The 14,859-nt window shown below is 33.8% G+C and overlaps 1 protein-coding gene across 1 annotated transcript; it reads right to left on the reverse strand.

Moving 5' to 3' along the window:
* Positions 1-295: 295 nt before the first annotated feature.
* Positions 296-11,093, reverse strand: LOC128996592 (uncharacterized). Its single transcript, XM_054421988.1, has 2 exons — positions 10,997-11,093; positions 296-586 (listed from the first exon to the last, which is right to left on the reverse strand). The coding sequence occupies exons 1-2, from the start codon at positions 11,060-11,062 to the stop codon at positions 296-298; spliced, it is 357 nt and encodes a 118-aa protein (XP_054277963.1). The 5' UTR covers positions 11,063-11,093.
* Between the last annotated feature and the right edge of the window lie 3,766 nt (positions 11,094-14,859).

The following is a 14,859-nucleotide window of genomic DNA, read 5'->3' on the forward strand; positions in this document are numbered from 1 at the left end:
AAGCACCAAACAATCGCGTAAAACCTTTTCTCGAGAAAAGAAACGTTACACCATTTGAATCCTACCATCACAACCACGACTACGTGGCCCCTCTGGGGTTACTTAGAGCAACCGTTCTTTGGAACATTTGAAAAAGGATAGTGACGAGTGGAAAAGCTACGGCCATACTTTCAGGAAATGTAATGAAAAAGAAATTGTCTTAAAACCTTGAGTACTACTTGCAGTAGCTACTTATGACAAAGAAAATGAGAATTTATTTAGCAAAGATTCTTCCATGCATACAATAACGCTCTAGCTACTGTTGTACACCACCTGCGTAGAGACGGAGATGTTCATGAGTGTCGGACGTGACGGGTCCACCACTCGCCGCTGCTACCACCTCACCACTGGATCTCTCCCTCAGCAAAACCGAGTGCTGACTCTCCAGTGCCGTGCTGACGAACGACGTCAGCTCCCTCAAGTCAGTTATCCCCGCCGCTCTCACCATAGGCTCTTCTTTCATGTATGTGTTGCTGTATAGATCAACTAGTGCGGAGATATCTTTCGATCCTTTCACCAGAGCCATCTCTAGGTTGATGGGTGGAGTCTATAACAAGACGGAATAATATTATTTTGATCCAATGACTTTAAATCATTTAAATGATTTTTTTTGTCTTTTGACTCCTTGTCACCAAAGACATAAGGTGTGTATACCTTAAGATAGATATCTCATAGATTTCTTGGACAAAGCAGTAGTTTTAAACATATTGTTTTATGAAAAAGATGTTGGTGGAGTCTTTTAACCTTGCATTTGCCAACATATGCCTCGGGCCCGTGCATCGGACGTATCCAGCAAAGCCAGGGGGTTCTGATACAGTACTGACAACACTGCTGTACTGGTAAAATATTTGACAGCTACCAGAATCTAAAGTACTAATCTCTTTTATGAATTCAAAGTTCGTCGCAGTATCGACTGAGCTACTGACTCATAGAAAGTCCATGCCCAACTATCGATGGCTGAGGCTGACCGATCAGTGTCGCGTTAGAATAGAGTTATGAACACATGCGTTTCGAAATTAGATGATATAGAATAATTTTTGAGTAACGTTTATTATGATCGTTTTACTATATATGCACGTGCCTAACAGTAGTATTTGTTAATTATATTTTTTCCAAAAACTTGTGCTCTATTTTTAGCGAATTTCCCATACAGGGAATAAGCTATTACCGTAGTACTCATGGTAAGACCTGGACGCGGGACCGATTTTTTTTCGTTTTGAGGTCCCTAGAAGCCAAAAACACCATCCGTTCAAATTCATATATATATATATATATATACACGGCCGCGCCCGGGAAGCCAGTCACATAAAATATACACTGAAAGTCAGTCAGTTGCACCCCCCAATATATTTCAAGACTATGATATATATATAATATATGTTGGTAAATATCTTAAGCCTAGACATATCTGAACGTATATATCTCTTTTTTTCTTAAAAATACTAAAATATAATTACGTAAAAAATGCTATGCTAATGCAGTCACCACCGCATTTGCATGGGAAAGCCAGTCACGTAAAATTTGTGCTGCTAAGCCAGTCACTATATATTTTACCGCATACCACTGGAATCCAGTCACTGAAAATCCACCCGGGTATCCCGTCACTTCAGTCACTTTCACCCCTGCCCTTCTACTTTGTGATATTTATTTGTTCTACAAGCTTGAAAATCCGCACCTCAAACAAATGGATTATGCTTCAGGCATTGAGCACTCTCATAACCCATCTTTCGCACTTCATTTTAATTAGTTGTCTTCCAGATTACTTAACAATTACTATTCTACAGATTAAATACCTAAATGTCAATGTAATCTTTGGTCGTCTTAATAGTCGTCCTGGCAACTGTGGATACAAATATGTACCGTACTAATTCGCAAGCGTAAGGTGGGAAGTTATTCCTTTATAGTCGCACAATTAGGCCTATTGTTGAGTCCTTGGAGGCAAGCGGCCATCTTGGATGATTTCAAAAAGCTGCAAAATTTATCGTCCAAAAATATTTTTCAAACACCAAAGTGTTTATAATTTAAATAGCTAGTATACTGTGGGATTAGAAATGTTCTTTGTAGTTTTGAATTATTCTCCAAGGGAGTCCATAAAATAAGTTAACGGTCACGGTCATCTTGGAAAAAGGCCAACTAATACGAAAACAATATCCTGTGTTGCGCGGGCCGTAGCACACAAATAGTTTTCCCGCCTCAAACATTCAAAGGCGTGTGGAACAAGGCAAAATTCTTGTCTCTTTTGTGGCGAGAGGTAGGGGCGAGCCTTAACGGGTTCCATTGATGGGCTACCCGGCTACCGACCGACCTGGGGTAGCGACTAGCGAGCCAGTGGATGGTTAAAGGTTCTGCCGGTTATTTCCATCTTATTGCTGGTTCTCGAGCTTTTTGAGCTCGTTGTACAGTGAAATATTACTTCCCTATTTTATATAGAGCCACAATCAAAGCGATTTTTACAAGAAAGAATGAAGGTATAGACTCAGTGATGTGTGGTTACTTAATTAAATCATGTTCCTTGATTGTTTACCCTTTTGTAAGAGCCAATAATCAATCAACTTATATTTCTTTATTTTTCGATTTATTATCTATATCAATTCAAGAGGTAGCCCTGTACCTGGTTAACAAATATACCGATTACATTTAACGTGTTTTCTTTGAGTTACGCCCCATGGGATTCCAAAGTTTCACAATGTTTACATTTTTGAAGAATGTAGATAACAGAATGTTTAACGAAGTCAGCTTTAAATGCTGTCAATAAAGTTTGATTTTGATGGTCCAAAAGGTAGAAACGATTCGATTTGTGAAACTTTTAACTTTTGCTACGGGCCTGTTAATTGAAGATTCTGACATTCTTAATTTAAGGAAGTAAACGTATTAACATGACGTGTTTGGAGTGGGATTTGAAATATGTGACGTGTATCAAACTTTTTCTCTTCAAAATCCTCTCCGATGTAAAACACAGGTACGGCAGCTAGGTTTATTAGAATTCAAAAGTTTTTTAATTGTCCTCCAATGTTTAGAAATTATTTTTCGATCAAGTTGTTTAATGAATAAATAATTGTTTTGCCAAATTATGTTTCGAAAACAGGAACTAAAAATAGACCAGGAAATAGATATTTTAGTTCAGAAAACAAAGCCAATCAAATAGGCCTACGTACTTTTTAAATAAAAACACTGGTTAGATGGTTTTTAACTTTGCTGTTTATTTACTTCAATAAATTTCTAATAAAAATCACCACAGGTACTAATCTATATAAATAAAATTAGAGTTTTGTCTGTACATTGCTCAGAATCATCAACTTTTAGATTATTTTTACGTTTTAAACATTCAAGAATCCGAAAAAAGTTTCATCTCAATTCCGTTATTATCTCAATCATCAATTATTATCTCAATTCCGTTGTTGTCTATCTTCCGTCTGTCACGGTCCACAGGCCATTTTACGTGGCCTTCTCCTGAAAACGAGAGTACCTATCAAGATCCTCGAATCATTTTAATGTATCCACTGGATTGGCGAAAGTGTCTTTAGCTATTAAAATATGGCCTCACTACTTTGTAAAAAAAACTTACGGACGTTTAAAACCCAATTTTGTGCGATTTTTGTCAAGTTTTCTCACAATGTTTATCACATAATCATCATATGAAATAGCGAACAGCTGTTCGGATCAAGATTATTTTTCTCTAGCTGTCACTGATATGTTTACATTGAATATTGTTTACAAATACAGCAATCATTTCAGATCAAGTTTCAAAAGCAAATCCAAACCAAGTTGGATTAAAACCGTTTTTCCTTACATGACGGATTTAATTAATCGCAAGTGCAATAATGTGTAGGGTAACCGTAAATGAAAATAGAGCTTCTTTGTGTATAGAATTTCTATCGAGTTTTGGGTTTATAACCGGGGAAAAGACTTTGACTCAGTGTTCTATATGCCTGGGAAACTTACATTTTTTACATAAGCGTTACCAATAGCTTACATATAAGGTTTCAACTCGTTGACGGCACTTCAATGGCGGTTGTGTAAAGTGTTTAGAGACAACTACAGTGGGTGATTGTTACGGATTATGCTCAAATCGTATTTCTAATGTGTCTTCTCAACGCTATGTGCTGCTCGCTGGACCATACGTCCAACAGACCAATTATCCATCTCTTGGGTTCGTAGGCTTAAACAATTATTCATAAGTTGGTAGCGCATATAACTCAGTGTTCCGTACGGACAGGCCAAGAGCACCTTTGATAGTGAAATTTCCAACCTGAATGTTTAATGGCGAGGTTGAGGTATAGTATTTTAACTATATATCGTTTGGTTAGTTAGGTAAGGTTAACCTAACCTAACTAACCAAACGATATATGGAATTAAACAGTCGAATAATCAATATTACTAATTTAGTTGTTTGTGCCAACAGATATGGAAGTGTACCCCTCATAGATCTATTACGCATTTTTTTTTTTTACTTGAAACTGTCAGATACTGTATTTGTTTGTATATAATAGTTTGGCTAGCATATCTGAAAATATGCAAACCAATAGTTTTTCTTTATTTAGGAAGGTTTCAACTGACCACTAGAGGATCCCCGTGCGTAGAACGGGCACACAATAGTAATTAATATTTAATTAATACATCTTATCTTACTAATATTATAAATGTGAAAGTTTGTATGTTTGTTTGTTTGTTTGAAGTTCAATCACGCATTAACTTCTGGCACAGAAGATATACTGTTTTTAATTTATAAATAATTTGTCATATTGTGCGAATCTTGGTGAAATGAATTTGGTGATTTGCTTTTTTCTGCTGTTTAGGTGCAGTGGTAGAACATTATTATGGATATGGTAGATGTTTTATACTATATTATACCGTAAATTAAAGAAACGACACGACGAGTGTCGTTGTCAATAATGTCGTCTGATTCTGACTGATGTCAGATGTTACACTGAATCGGTCACAGGGATAATAATTAGTTGTAACCTACCACTAGCTTACCTAACTAAGTTTGAGTGTTGCTATTTGCAGTGTGGGATGATTGCACTGGACAGTTTAGCTATCTATTTCAGAAAAATAAAGTTTAAAAAAAATCAAATTCTAGGATCTGTTCTTAAGTTGTGGCCGTTTTGAGATGGATGCTTTCACAGTTCAGTTTAGCCTAGCCTGAACAACTGGATTAGTAGCTTGACTTAGTGGTTCATCCATGTTTAGTTTATAAACACTAATCAATGCCTAATCTAGATTATAGGTGCCTTATTCTACTCTGTTTTAAAACTAATATACATAGGCATAAGCTTTATTTTTTGTATTAAATACTGGGTGCATCATTAAGGTAACTCCGTTAGGTTGCTTTTTATAAATAAATAATTTCATAAATCACTGATACCCTATATCATCTAAGTGTGCTCAGTACATAATGACACTCTCTCAAAAAAGTACTAATCCTAACCCAAAAAAATATAGATAGGTAGCTTTAGGCCTACAGAGGATGAGTGTTTATATTTATATCACTTATATTTATATGTCTGTGGTTAGGTTTTGGTTATGTTTGCCTTAAGAAGGCTATAAGCATAGGACTAGATATCAAATAAACTCCCAATTAACTTATAGTGCAGCCTAGCCCTAATTTGTCAGTGTCAATGAAATAGTGCAATATCAAGGACAACCAAACTTGGATATACAACCATGTTTATACCTAAGGTTCCTTTTTGGTACTCACCAACAAGGATCAACCGTAATTATTTTCAGTCAGAAAGTGTCCTGAGTTTCCAGAAAATTGTAACTTATTACATTTTAAAAATTGAGGGTAAATTAAACGTTTCGGTTCTGGTTTTGGAGCGAGTCCAAGTTCTTGCAGTGACTAATACTTCAAAGGAAGGAAGGTGGGATGATTTTCATACTACTAATAGCCTTCTTTGAATTCAGCGTGAAAAATACTGGGTAATTTCTATAGTTTCGGCCATTTAGGGGAACCAAACAAATTTTTAAAAACTCTTCTATCTCATCATTACAGTAAACTATGATATTATTATTTGAATAGAAGTTAAATGTCAAGAAAAAAATACCACAAATAATTATTTTTGGAATAGCATTACATTGACCAAGGAATACTCTCAAAGTGTAAAGTTTCCCGAACAAAGCACGGTCCCCAGCTACTTGTCAAACAAAGCAATAATGTACGTTATTTCATAAAATTTGTACCTGAGAAATGTACAAATGGAAAATGCATTTCTCGTAAGTGTAAGCGAATCTTAAAATGATAGAATTTGTAATGATACGATCTTAAAACGAGCAATTCAGTATTCTTATTCAAAACACCAAACACCCACCACTGGATCAAAATATGCCCGCACGGCGCAATCCGGCACGGTGGGAAGCCCCTCTCGTACAATTAAAATTACGTACATAAGCCAAAAATAAAAAAATATGATTTAGAACATTTCACTTTTTGTATACAGAATCCACTGTTTTTAAACTAACCTGACCAAAAAATAAAATAAAGTAGTAGCCGACAAAAAAAGTTCCGTGGAAATTTGCTATGTCACGTTTCATAAAACATTAAAAATAATCGACTTTATTTGAATATTTAAAATGAAAAGTACCGGGGGACCGAGCCGTGGCTCAGTATGTATATTTCGATTGTAAAAGCAATATAAAGGAAACTCGTGTTTTCTTTATAACTAATTTCGGCTTTTATTGTTTAAGTTTCAGTGGAATTTTAATTTACTATGATGTAACTTTAAATGGACAATGCAAAACATTAATTTATTTTAATCTTACACATTTCTGTTATTGTAAATAAATCATAGAAATAAAAAAAAATAATAAAAGTAGTATTTTTTTAAATACGTTCCTAATGAATGAATTAATATGCGATCACAGGTTAATACAGTAGCAATCAACTACACAGCATTAAAACAGCACAGTGTATGTAAGGGGTGTGATTTATTTCTTGGTACTAAATTAAGTCATTCTTCAAGTATAAGTAAAACTTCAGCATGGGCCTACTCTCTAACGTACTATCATATGATTGATTAGCTGAAGGCAGATAAGTCCGATTCAAGCTTATATTGCTTACTATAAAGATTGTTGTAATACAATTAACTTTAACTAGTGGTCGTCCAGTGGTCGAAAACTCGACCAAAAATATGTAATGTACAGGTTTCAAATGATTTAGGCCTAAAACTTTTTTTCCCCGTGTGAGTAACTAAGGACTTCTGGATAATTTAAATATGATATTTATATGTTTCTTACTCAGGAACAATGCCGTTCCGGGACACTATATAAATGGACGTTAACGTGATTATAAATTTGCATTTTACATAGTCAAAATACAATAGGTATTGCGCAACCGTGATATGTTAAGTCATTAACCTTGGTTTACTAATAAAAACTACACCGTATGCTTACTCAAACAAAACAAAACTTGCTTACTGTACAGCAATAAATCACGTAAAGAACAAAACAAAATGAAAATGTAGACTAGAAGACTACTGATACCGTAGTCATCCTAGGCTACTACTACATGATGTTTCAGAACAGAAGTATGGGGATAAAAATATTAAATAACTCATAAAACACCATAAAATCATAGTACTGTACTTAAGTCTTTCTGGTAATAATAACAATGATAAAAATAAGATAAAGATAAAAATGATGTAAAACACCTCTTATTATTTCTCTTTGTTCTATTCTTTCTTTGGTTTCTCTACATCCACAAGTTGTCATGGTTACTAATCACCCAACGACCCAACCACAAAATATTGCAGTGTTGTGACAGCAGACAGAAGCAGATGATTGTCAGTATGTCAGTGTCAGTGCAAGATTGTCAGTCTGTAGGTGCGAGCGTATAGGTTGACCTTGACGATACTGATCGATATTTCTCCGTTTCGCTTCCATCTTATTTTTGTTAAATGAACTGTAATATTTCAATAATTGGGAACCTACTGCACATAAAAATTACCGTAAATAGTTAAATATATCGTTCATATCGAAATATTAGACTGAAAAACACAGTTAATAAAACATTTTCTTGGGATTTGTGAGGTTATATAATATATATAGATATACCACGAACAAAACAACCTGCGCAGAAACGAAAAGATCACGTGGTTCGCGCAGGTAGGTGGGCCGTACCATTCAAACCTGCGCGGCTCGAATCGGCCGAGGGTTCTTTTGTTTCTGGTATTACTATAGGCATCATGATGATGCGACTCCAGTTAAGCGAGGTTCTACTGTATTTGCAAGTTAAAGTTACAAATAGAAAACCCATTATGGTTTGTATTCAATGACCGATGTATTATACAAAATAAATTATAACTTATTTTGATATTAATCAGCAGCATTTATTACAGCTTGCAGCACTTATTGGTATATATAAATATCCCAGTTACTATTAGTAAAAAAAAAATAAAACACAAAATTGTGTGGCCATTCAATTTTTATAAACACAGTGTTAAACATTTGACTCTGCAGAATACCGGATGGTAAAGAGTGTTTGGTTTCAAGAAAATAAAATAAAAAATAGTTTAACCTGCTTTACTATTTATTTTGAAAAATAATAGATAGGAAACCATAAGGATAGGTATGGGATTGAACTGAAATAATTGCAGGAAAACTTAAATCGTAAAGTCCACAATCTGTACATTGTTAGAGAGCGAGAGAGAGAGAGAGAGAGAGTGAGAGAGAGAGAGAGAGAGAGAGAGAGAGAGAGAGAGAGAGATTTGATAAGGTATCTGAAAAGTAAACAAATAATCGTTTCTGGCGTTCGTTATATTGTACCCCCCTCCCCCCACCGTATTTGCACTCGTGACCACTTTTTGTTGCTTCCTTATCATTCATCCGTCCCAAAATATAATTCCTGTAATAGTTTGTTTGTAAAATTGAAATTGTTATAAAAATATTTTATCTTTCGAGTGTAGTTTCATGGTTATTCTTATCAGATAGAATAATATCGTTGTCATATGTAATAGTTACTCCTTCGCGTTACGCAATTGCGTAAAAACAGTTCCAGTATCTCGGACAAGATTCACGTATATTTCTCGAGATAAAGAAAATCCGTATAGTTCCCGGTCCGTGGAAACACTGTAAATACTAGGATAAAAAATATTGTATACAGGAGAAGTTGACTCAAATTTCAACTGAAGGTAAAAAAAAATCAAAATAACTTAAAATATGAGATGATGAACGGGTAGGATCAAGATTCAACCAATTATAATTAATTAATATTCGACGATCCTTATTAGAGGTGCATCATATTTATTTGGAGTATGAACATGTTTAAACATTAACACGTAGTTAATCACTATCCCAACACAAATAGTAACAAGGAGTAAACGAAGGTTACAGACCGCTGGGTTTTACCGCTACAAAGTAGGGTAGGGTGCCGTACTGGCTACACTACTCCACGATAGAACACACGATGAGACAGTCTCCGCATTGGTATTGCAGTTACGCTTATCGACACAGGCAGCAGCACCGGTTTGCTGTTTTCATACGTATAAAGTGCACGGGAAGCCATACCTGACTGGCTTATGGGAGAGCTGACTGGCTTTCGGGCGGGTGACTGCCACACCGAGTAAATTACCAGCGCACTGACTGCCAAACCGGGTGGGCACAAAAGTATATATTTATATATTTATATATATATATATATATATGTGTGTCCGTCAGCACGATAACTCAAGCAAAAATGATCCGATTTTGATGAAATTTGGCACAAACGTGTAAACCTACGTTTATTCGAACGAGTTCGCGATCCAGCATGATCGGACCATGGTAACGGGTGTTTACGGGGGGTTTTATGGGGTAAAAATAGGTTTTGCCCATTTTTGACCCAAAAAACTTAAAATTTAGCAATTTCTTTCCAAACCATTTTGTAGAGCTTAAAAAACAAATAATTTAGTATATTGAAGCGTTATTATGCGCCTAACGGTTACGGAGAAAATTCCAAAAAATTGTAAATTTAAAATTCCCATGTTATTCTTATGGAGAATAAGTAAACTGTTGTAGTTTGCTTGTTTATGAACATATTTTGATCAAATTTGGAAAATGTTTTTATTTCTTACTAACTATTAACATTTTACAAAAAAAAAAAAAACAATTTTACCCTCCTTGATGCAGCAAACCTAAGTACTTGTTAAACTAATTCTATTTAAATCGGGAATAAATGTTATATTTTTAAGTAGACATTTCAGTGTAAATCCAATCAGTCAAATGGAAATTCGCTTAGTCTGCAGGTTTGCTGCGGCGGGGGTATTTTAATTTTTTGGTGTGGTGTTTCAGGATCGTCTGATAGCTGAAAAGCTGAAATTTGGAACTAGGACTACAAGGCGACAACAGGTAATTTAACCTTTTCTATTTATCAATTAATTATTCATCAATTATTATCAATTATCAATCATCGAGATGGGACGTCACCTAGGTGCGTATTTTAACCCAAATATGAATGAAGAATGAGTGTAGAATGGTGTGTGATGACCTGTGTAGCTTTGTTACTGACTAAGATCAGCGGTTTCATTAGTCAGGATCATTTATTTAAAGCCAGGAACATCTTGGTCCAGTTTCGAACCATCAAAAAGCTACTTATTTTTTGATCACAATACATGCTAATATAAGTGTATAACTTGACACTGAAGACTGTCAGTCATCCATTGGATTCCAATCTCAACGAATAAAATAGGCATTTGTACCACACATGTTTGCTGTAGTTTCACTCTAAACTTGATGTTCTAAATCATGTTTATAACACTTATTATTAGTGTTATGTGTAAAAACTAATGTTATTGACTACCAATTTATTTTTGTGTTGTTTAAATTGTTTGACATCCGGATGTGTATGAAATAGAAACGGTTTATAGAACTCCGTAGCTTAGTATGTAGCATTGGAATACGTTTAAATGTAACCTATTCTTCATGCACAAACCATCGCAATGGTTTTTGTAACTACTTCCTAGTGATTTTTAACATTCTTACGTACCTTCACATGTTTTGTAGCAAGAGAAAACGCTCTGGCTGATGTATAAATTTTATTTAACTTGTTCATGTTCTTGATTGTTCATGTACGTGTGAAATGTGTCGGAAAATGCGTTTCCTAGCAGCAAAGTCAAATTTAAATGACATTGTTCTAAACGGTTTTGTGATTTGTTTTGCCAAACTACAATATTCTTTCGGTTGTCCATAGTAAAATTCATAGGTGAAATTTTTCAGAGCAATTGATCAATTAAAAATACGAACCAATACGATAAAAATACATTAATAAAGCAGCTACTGTACATGCACATTTTTACTTTGCAGATTTCTCTCGTTTTAACAACCGAAAGTGACAACAAACAATTAACAAGAATAAATAAACAGTTAAAAGTAGAGCTTAAAAATTTAACAGTGGTAATAGAGTGAAAATATTTGACGAAGCAATCTTCTCTTTACTATGTCTGAGTCGGCAGCCTCAACATTTCATGCTTGCTAACGAGGTTTGTGCTTCAAAATAATTGATTTATGCTTTCATAATTATTTTGTCTTTTAAATATTTATGAGAATATTCCCATTAAAAATCCGTTTTCACTGATAAACCCTAAAGACCTTAAAGACATTCTTTTAGCATCTGTAATAAAAGTGGACATGGCATTTTTTTTAAAGGGGAGTTCTTTTATTGTAATGGATTTGAGACACAGTTGCAACACATACTTTAAATGAAATTTTATTAGGATCTCAAAGTCACCAAATTGGTTTAAACTTACATGTAAGTTATATAAATTTTTGAGGGTTGGTGTACGATGATTGAACGAGAATCGAGACATGTTTGGAATCCGTATGTTTGGAACATTATTTGTTATCTAAATTGGTTACGAAAGTTATCTTAATATTTGGTCGATACATTATCCATATAATATCAAGAAGACTGGATGACCAAGTAATTTGCCAATCATTGTTAATGGAAGTTGATCCACACTTTATTCGTCAGTCGGCCGCGAAATTGGAACTGGATCCAATCATTTATCTGTTCATGTGACTGATTTATCATTTGAACATTTAAAAAAAATTCTAAACGTATGAATTTTGTTTTTGTACGGTAACAACACCTCATACAGAATATTCTTCAATAATAATTCTCTGTTGGAAAATAATATATATTATATTGGTATCAAACAACAAATAAAAACAATGGTTATCCTGAAGCAACTCTGTACAAAGTTGATTATTTTTTATCTCTAGTACTGAAATTGTTGCCTTTTAATAAAATTAATTACCTACTTATAATATTTAGAAAATCGCATAAGGTTTTATAAAATGCAAGCGATATATTTAATCATTTAGTTTGGCTTTAACTTATAACAATGTAATAAAATTATGAGTTACAGTAGAAGTTCTTCGCCCCAAACAAGAAGGTTATACAACTTTTAACAGGGGAATTTAATTAAAACGGACACGTTTCAACCTTTGTAGATCGCGTTGAAGAATCTTAAACACGCTTAATTTTTGTACCTTCTTAGTCACAGTTTTAGAGAAATACTGTAAAATATTGGACCTTCAGTTATGCCTTGCAAGAAATATTAAAACATCTTCTTTGATAGAAAAGGAGTTTTTAACTTAGAAAACTATTTCCTTGCGATATATTATTACTTTAATAACAACTTTGTTTACATTGAACTTAAAAAATCGCATAGTGTTTCGTACAGGTTTATACTCGATATACATAATATCATCGACGTTATCAGGGTTTTTGCCTGATACGTGGATTTGTTTTTTATATGAGTCGACCTAAAATTTTAAGTGGTCTATGATTAATTGAGTGGTTTCACCACATAGCTCTGTTGGCAATTGGTGGGATTTGAACCCGGCCCAAGGGTCCTCACTCTTACTACAAAACAAGCATTTAATGGTAAATCAATTAAATTCATAAAACTCAGTTAATTGCATAATATATACAAATTAGGTTTGAAATTCGAATTGATTTATTTGTAAATTAACAGTTTAACAAATTGTATTACAATACTCTTACAGAAAACTATTAAACATAAACATTTTATGGGGTCTGTAACTAGTATTTAACTAAATTAGGACTAGATGAAATAACTAATAAAGTTATCTAGAGCTATTTATTGCTTTTGGTTGTAAATAAAAATAAGGTAATTTCCGAAATTGATCCACAGAGTAAAAGACCCTCATCCCCACGTATTAAGAAAGCTGGTTTAAAAAATAATTATTACATAGTTGTTGCTTTGTATTGTTTTAGTGAATTTTCTGTATATGCAGTAAGCTATTACTGGAGGTCTCGTGGTAAGACAAATATATATCCTTATGAATATTTCCCTAATCAAAGGCCTTCGCCACTAAAATTCCTAACTTGTCAAAAAAGTAATTGTTTTTACAAAAAAAAAAAAAAAATTATGACCACTATTTTAACAACAAATAATTGTATAATTATTAATTGTATTTGGTTCAAGTGCTTAACTTATTAGGGAAAAAATTACTATTGAATCCGTCAATATGTTTCACAATGAATGTTCTAAATGTCACAACTCATGCAGGTAAAATTTGTACGTTACAATGTAAAACATTTGTTAGATCATACAAATCACTTACATATCAAAGCCACCCAAACAGAATACACCATCTCCTAGTTAGTTTTTCATACAAAAGGCTGAAAGTTTGCGCAGCCACATGTATGAGATCTGTACAAACATACGTATGTGATGTGTTGCGGTTTCCAGCACAGTTTTGATATTGCACCAAGTTTTGAAGTAGTACCAGGTTGTTAATCACTCGATAAACTACACGTGGGGGCCATAAACAGGTGTGTTGTTGATATACATCTTAGAATAACGAGGAAATTTGTAACATAATTTCTCATTTTGTTAACCGACTTCCCCACTACCAACAAAAGGAGGAGGTTCTCAATTTGTTTGTGGCGATGTTTTTTTTTCTATGTATGTTCACCAATTTCTCTGTGATTCTTTTACCGATCAGTGTGGTTCCACCACCAAAATAACCAGGAGAGTTTCTATTAGGTACCTTATATATTATGTTTAAGTATAATATTTGTTTCGGTGAAAAATTCTGAAAACCTTAAATATTCAACATTTATTTTGTTTACATTTGTGCAGATTGTTTACATTTGTGCAGGGAAGGCAATAAATAATAATAACATTCCTACAGCTGTTAGTTGAAACCATTTAAATGAAGCTACAGACAATTCTTCATGAAACAGTTGCTTCATATTGATCAATAAACTATTTCTTGCCATGGAGCCTGGATGAATTACATTGAGAAAAATGCATTTTGTTTTGGTTACTATAAAAAATGTATTTTAAAGTTTGACCTGATTTGTGTACACAGTAATTCTGTTTTTAGTATTGAATATTCTGACTTACAAAAACATATATGTTTCAGTGAATAGCTGTATGATATTGACAAATAAAGGTGTATTGTGAAAACCAAAGCATTCGTAAAACAGGTCTAAATATAAATTAAATGCAATTATTCCTTACACGACCTAAGAAGTGTGACAGTGCATAATCGTCAATTGTCTTAAAAGTGTTAAATATTTTAATTACTAAACATGCATCTGCAGATGTGGAATGTTTATTGATATTCTTTACCTAATTACTATATGATATCAATACTATTATGCCTGCTTCGGAAAGTCCTAGAGGAAGATGATTTGCAATTTCGACTAGGCTATTATATCTTGATCAAACAAAACCACCTACATGGCTTGCACCACTTTTAGCAGAACCAATCTTTCATATAATATTTTCCAAAGGTACTATACGAAAGGTACTATGGTGTTAACGACCAATTTTCCACTTTTGAGAGATTTTTTAGTGCTGGTAGCTGAGG

Source organism: Macrosteles quadrilineatus, unplaced genomic scaffold (assembly GCF_028750875.1).
Source record: "Macrosteles quadrilineatus isolate MER2022 unplaced genomic scaffold, UCM_ALF_1.0 Scaffold_6__1_contigs__length_79288215, whole genome shotgun sequence".
Taxonomy (NCBI): Eukaryota; Metazoa; Arthropoda; class Insecta; order Hemiptera; family Cicadellidae; genus Macrosteles; species Macrosteles quadrilineatus.

Excerpts from the sequence above, each read along its gene's own strand:
- LOC128996592 (XM_054421988.1), bottom strand. The coding sequence starts at position 11,062 with ATGAACAAGTTAAATAAAATTTATACATCAGCCAGAGCGTTTTCTCTT. Across the intron at positions 587-10,996 it reads TTGCTACAAAACATGTGAAG|ACTCCACCCATCAACCTAGA; the intron begins GTACGTAAGAAT and ends GTCTTGTTATAG.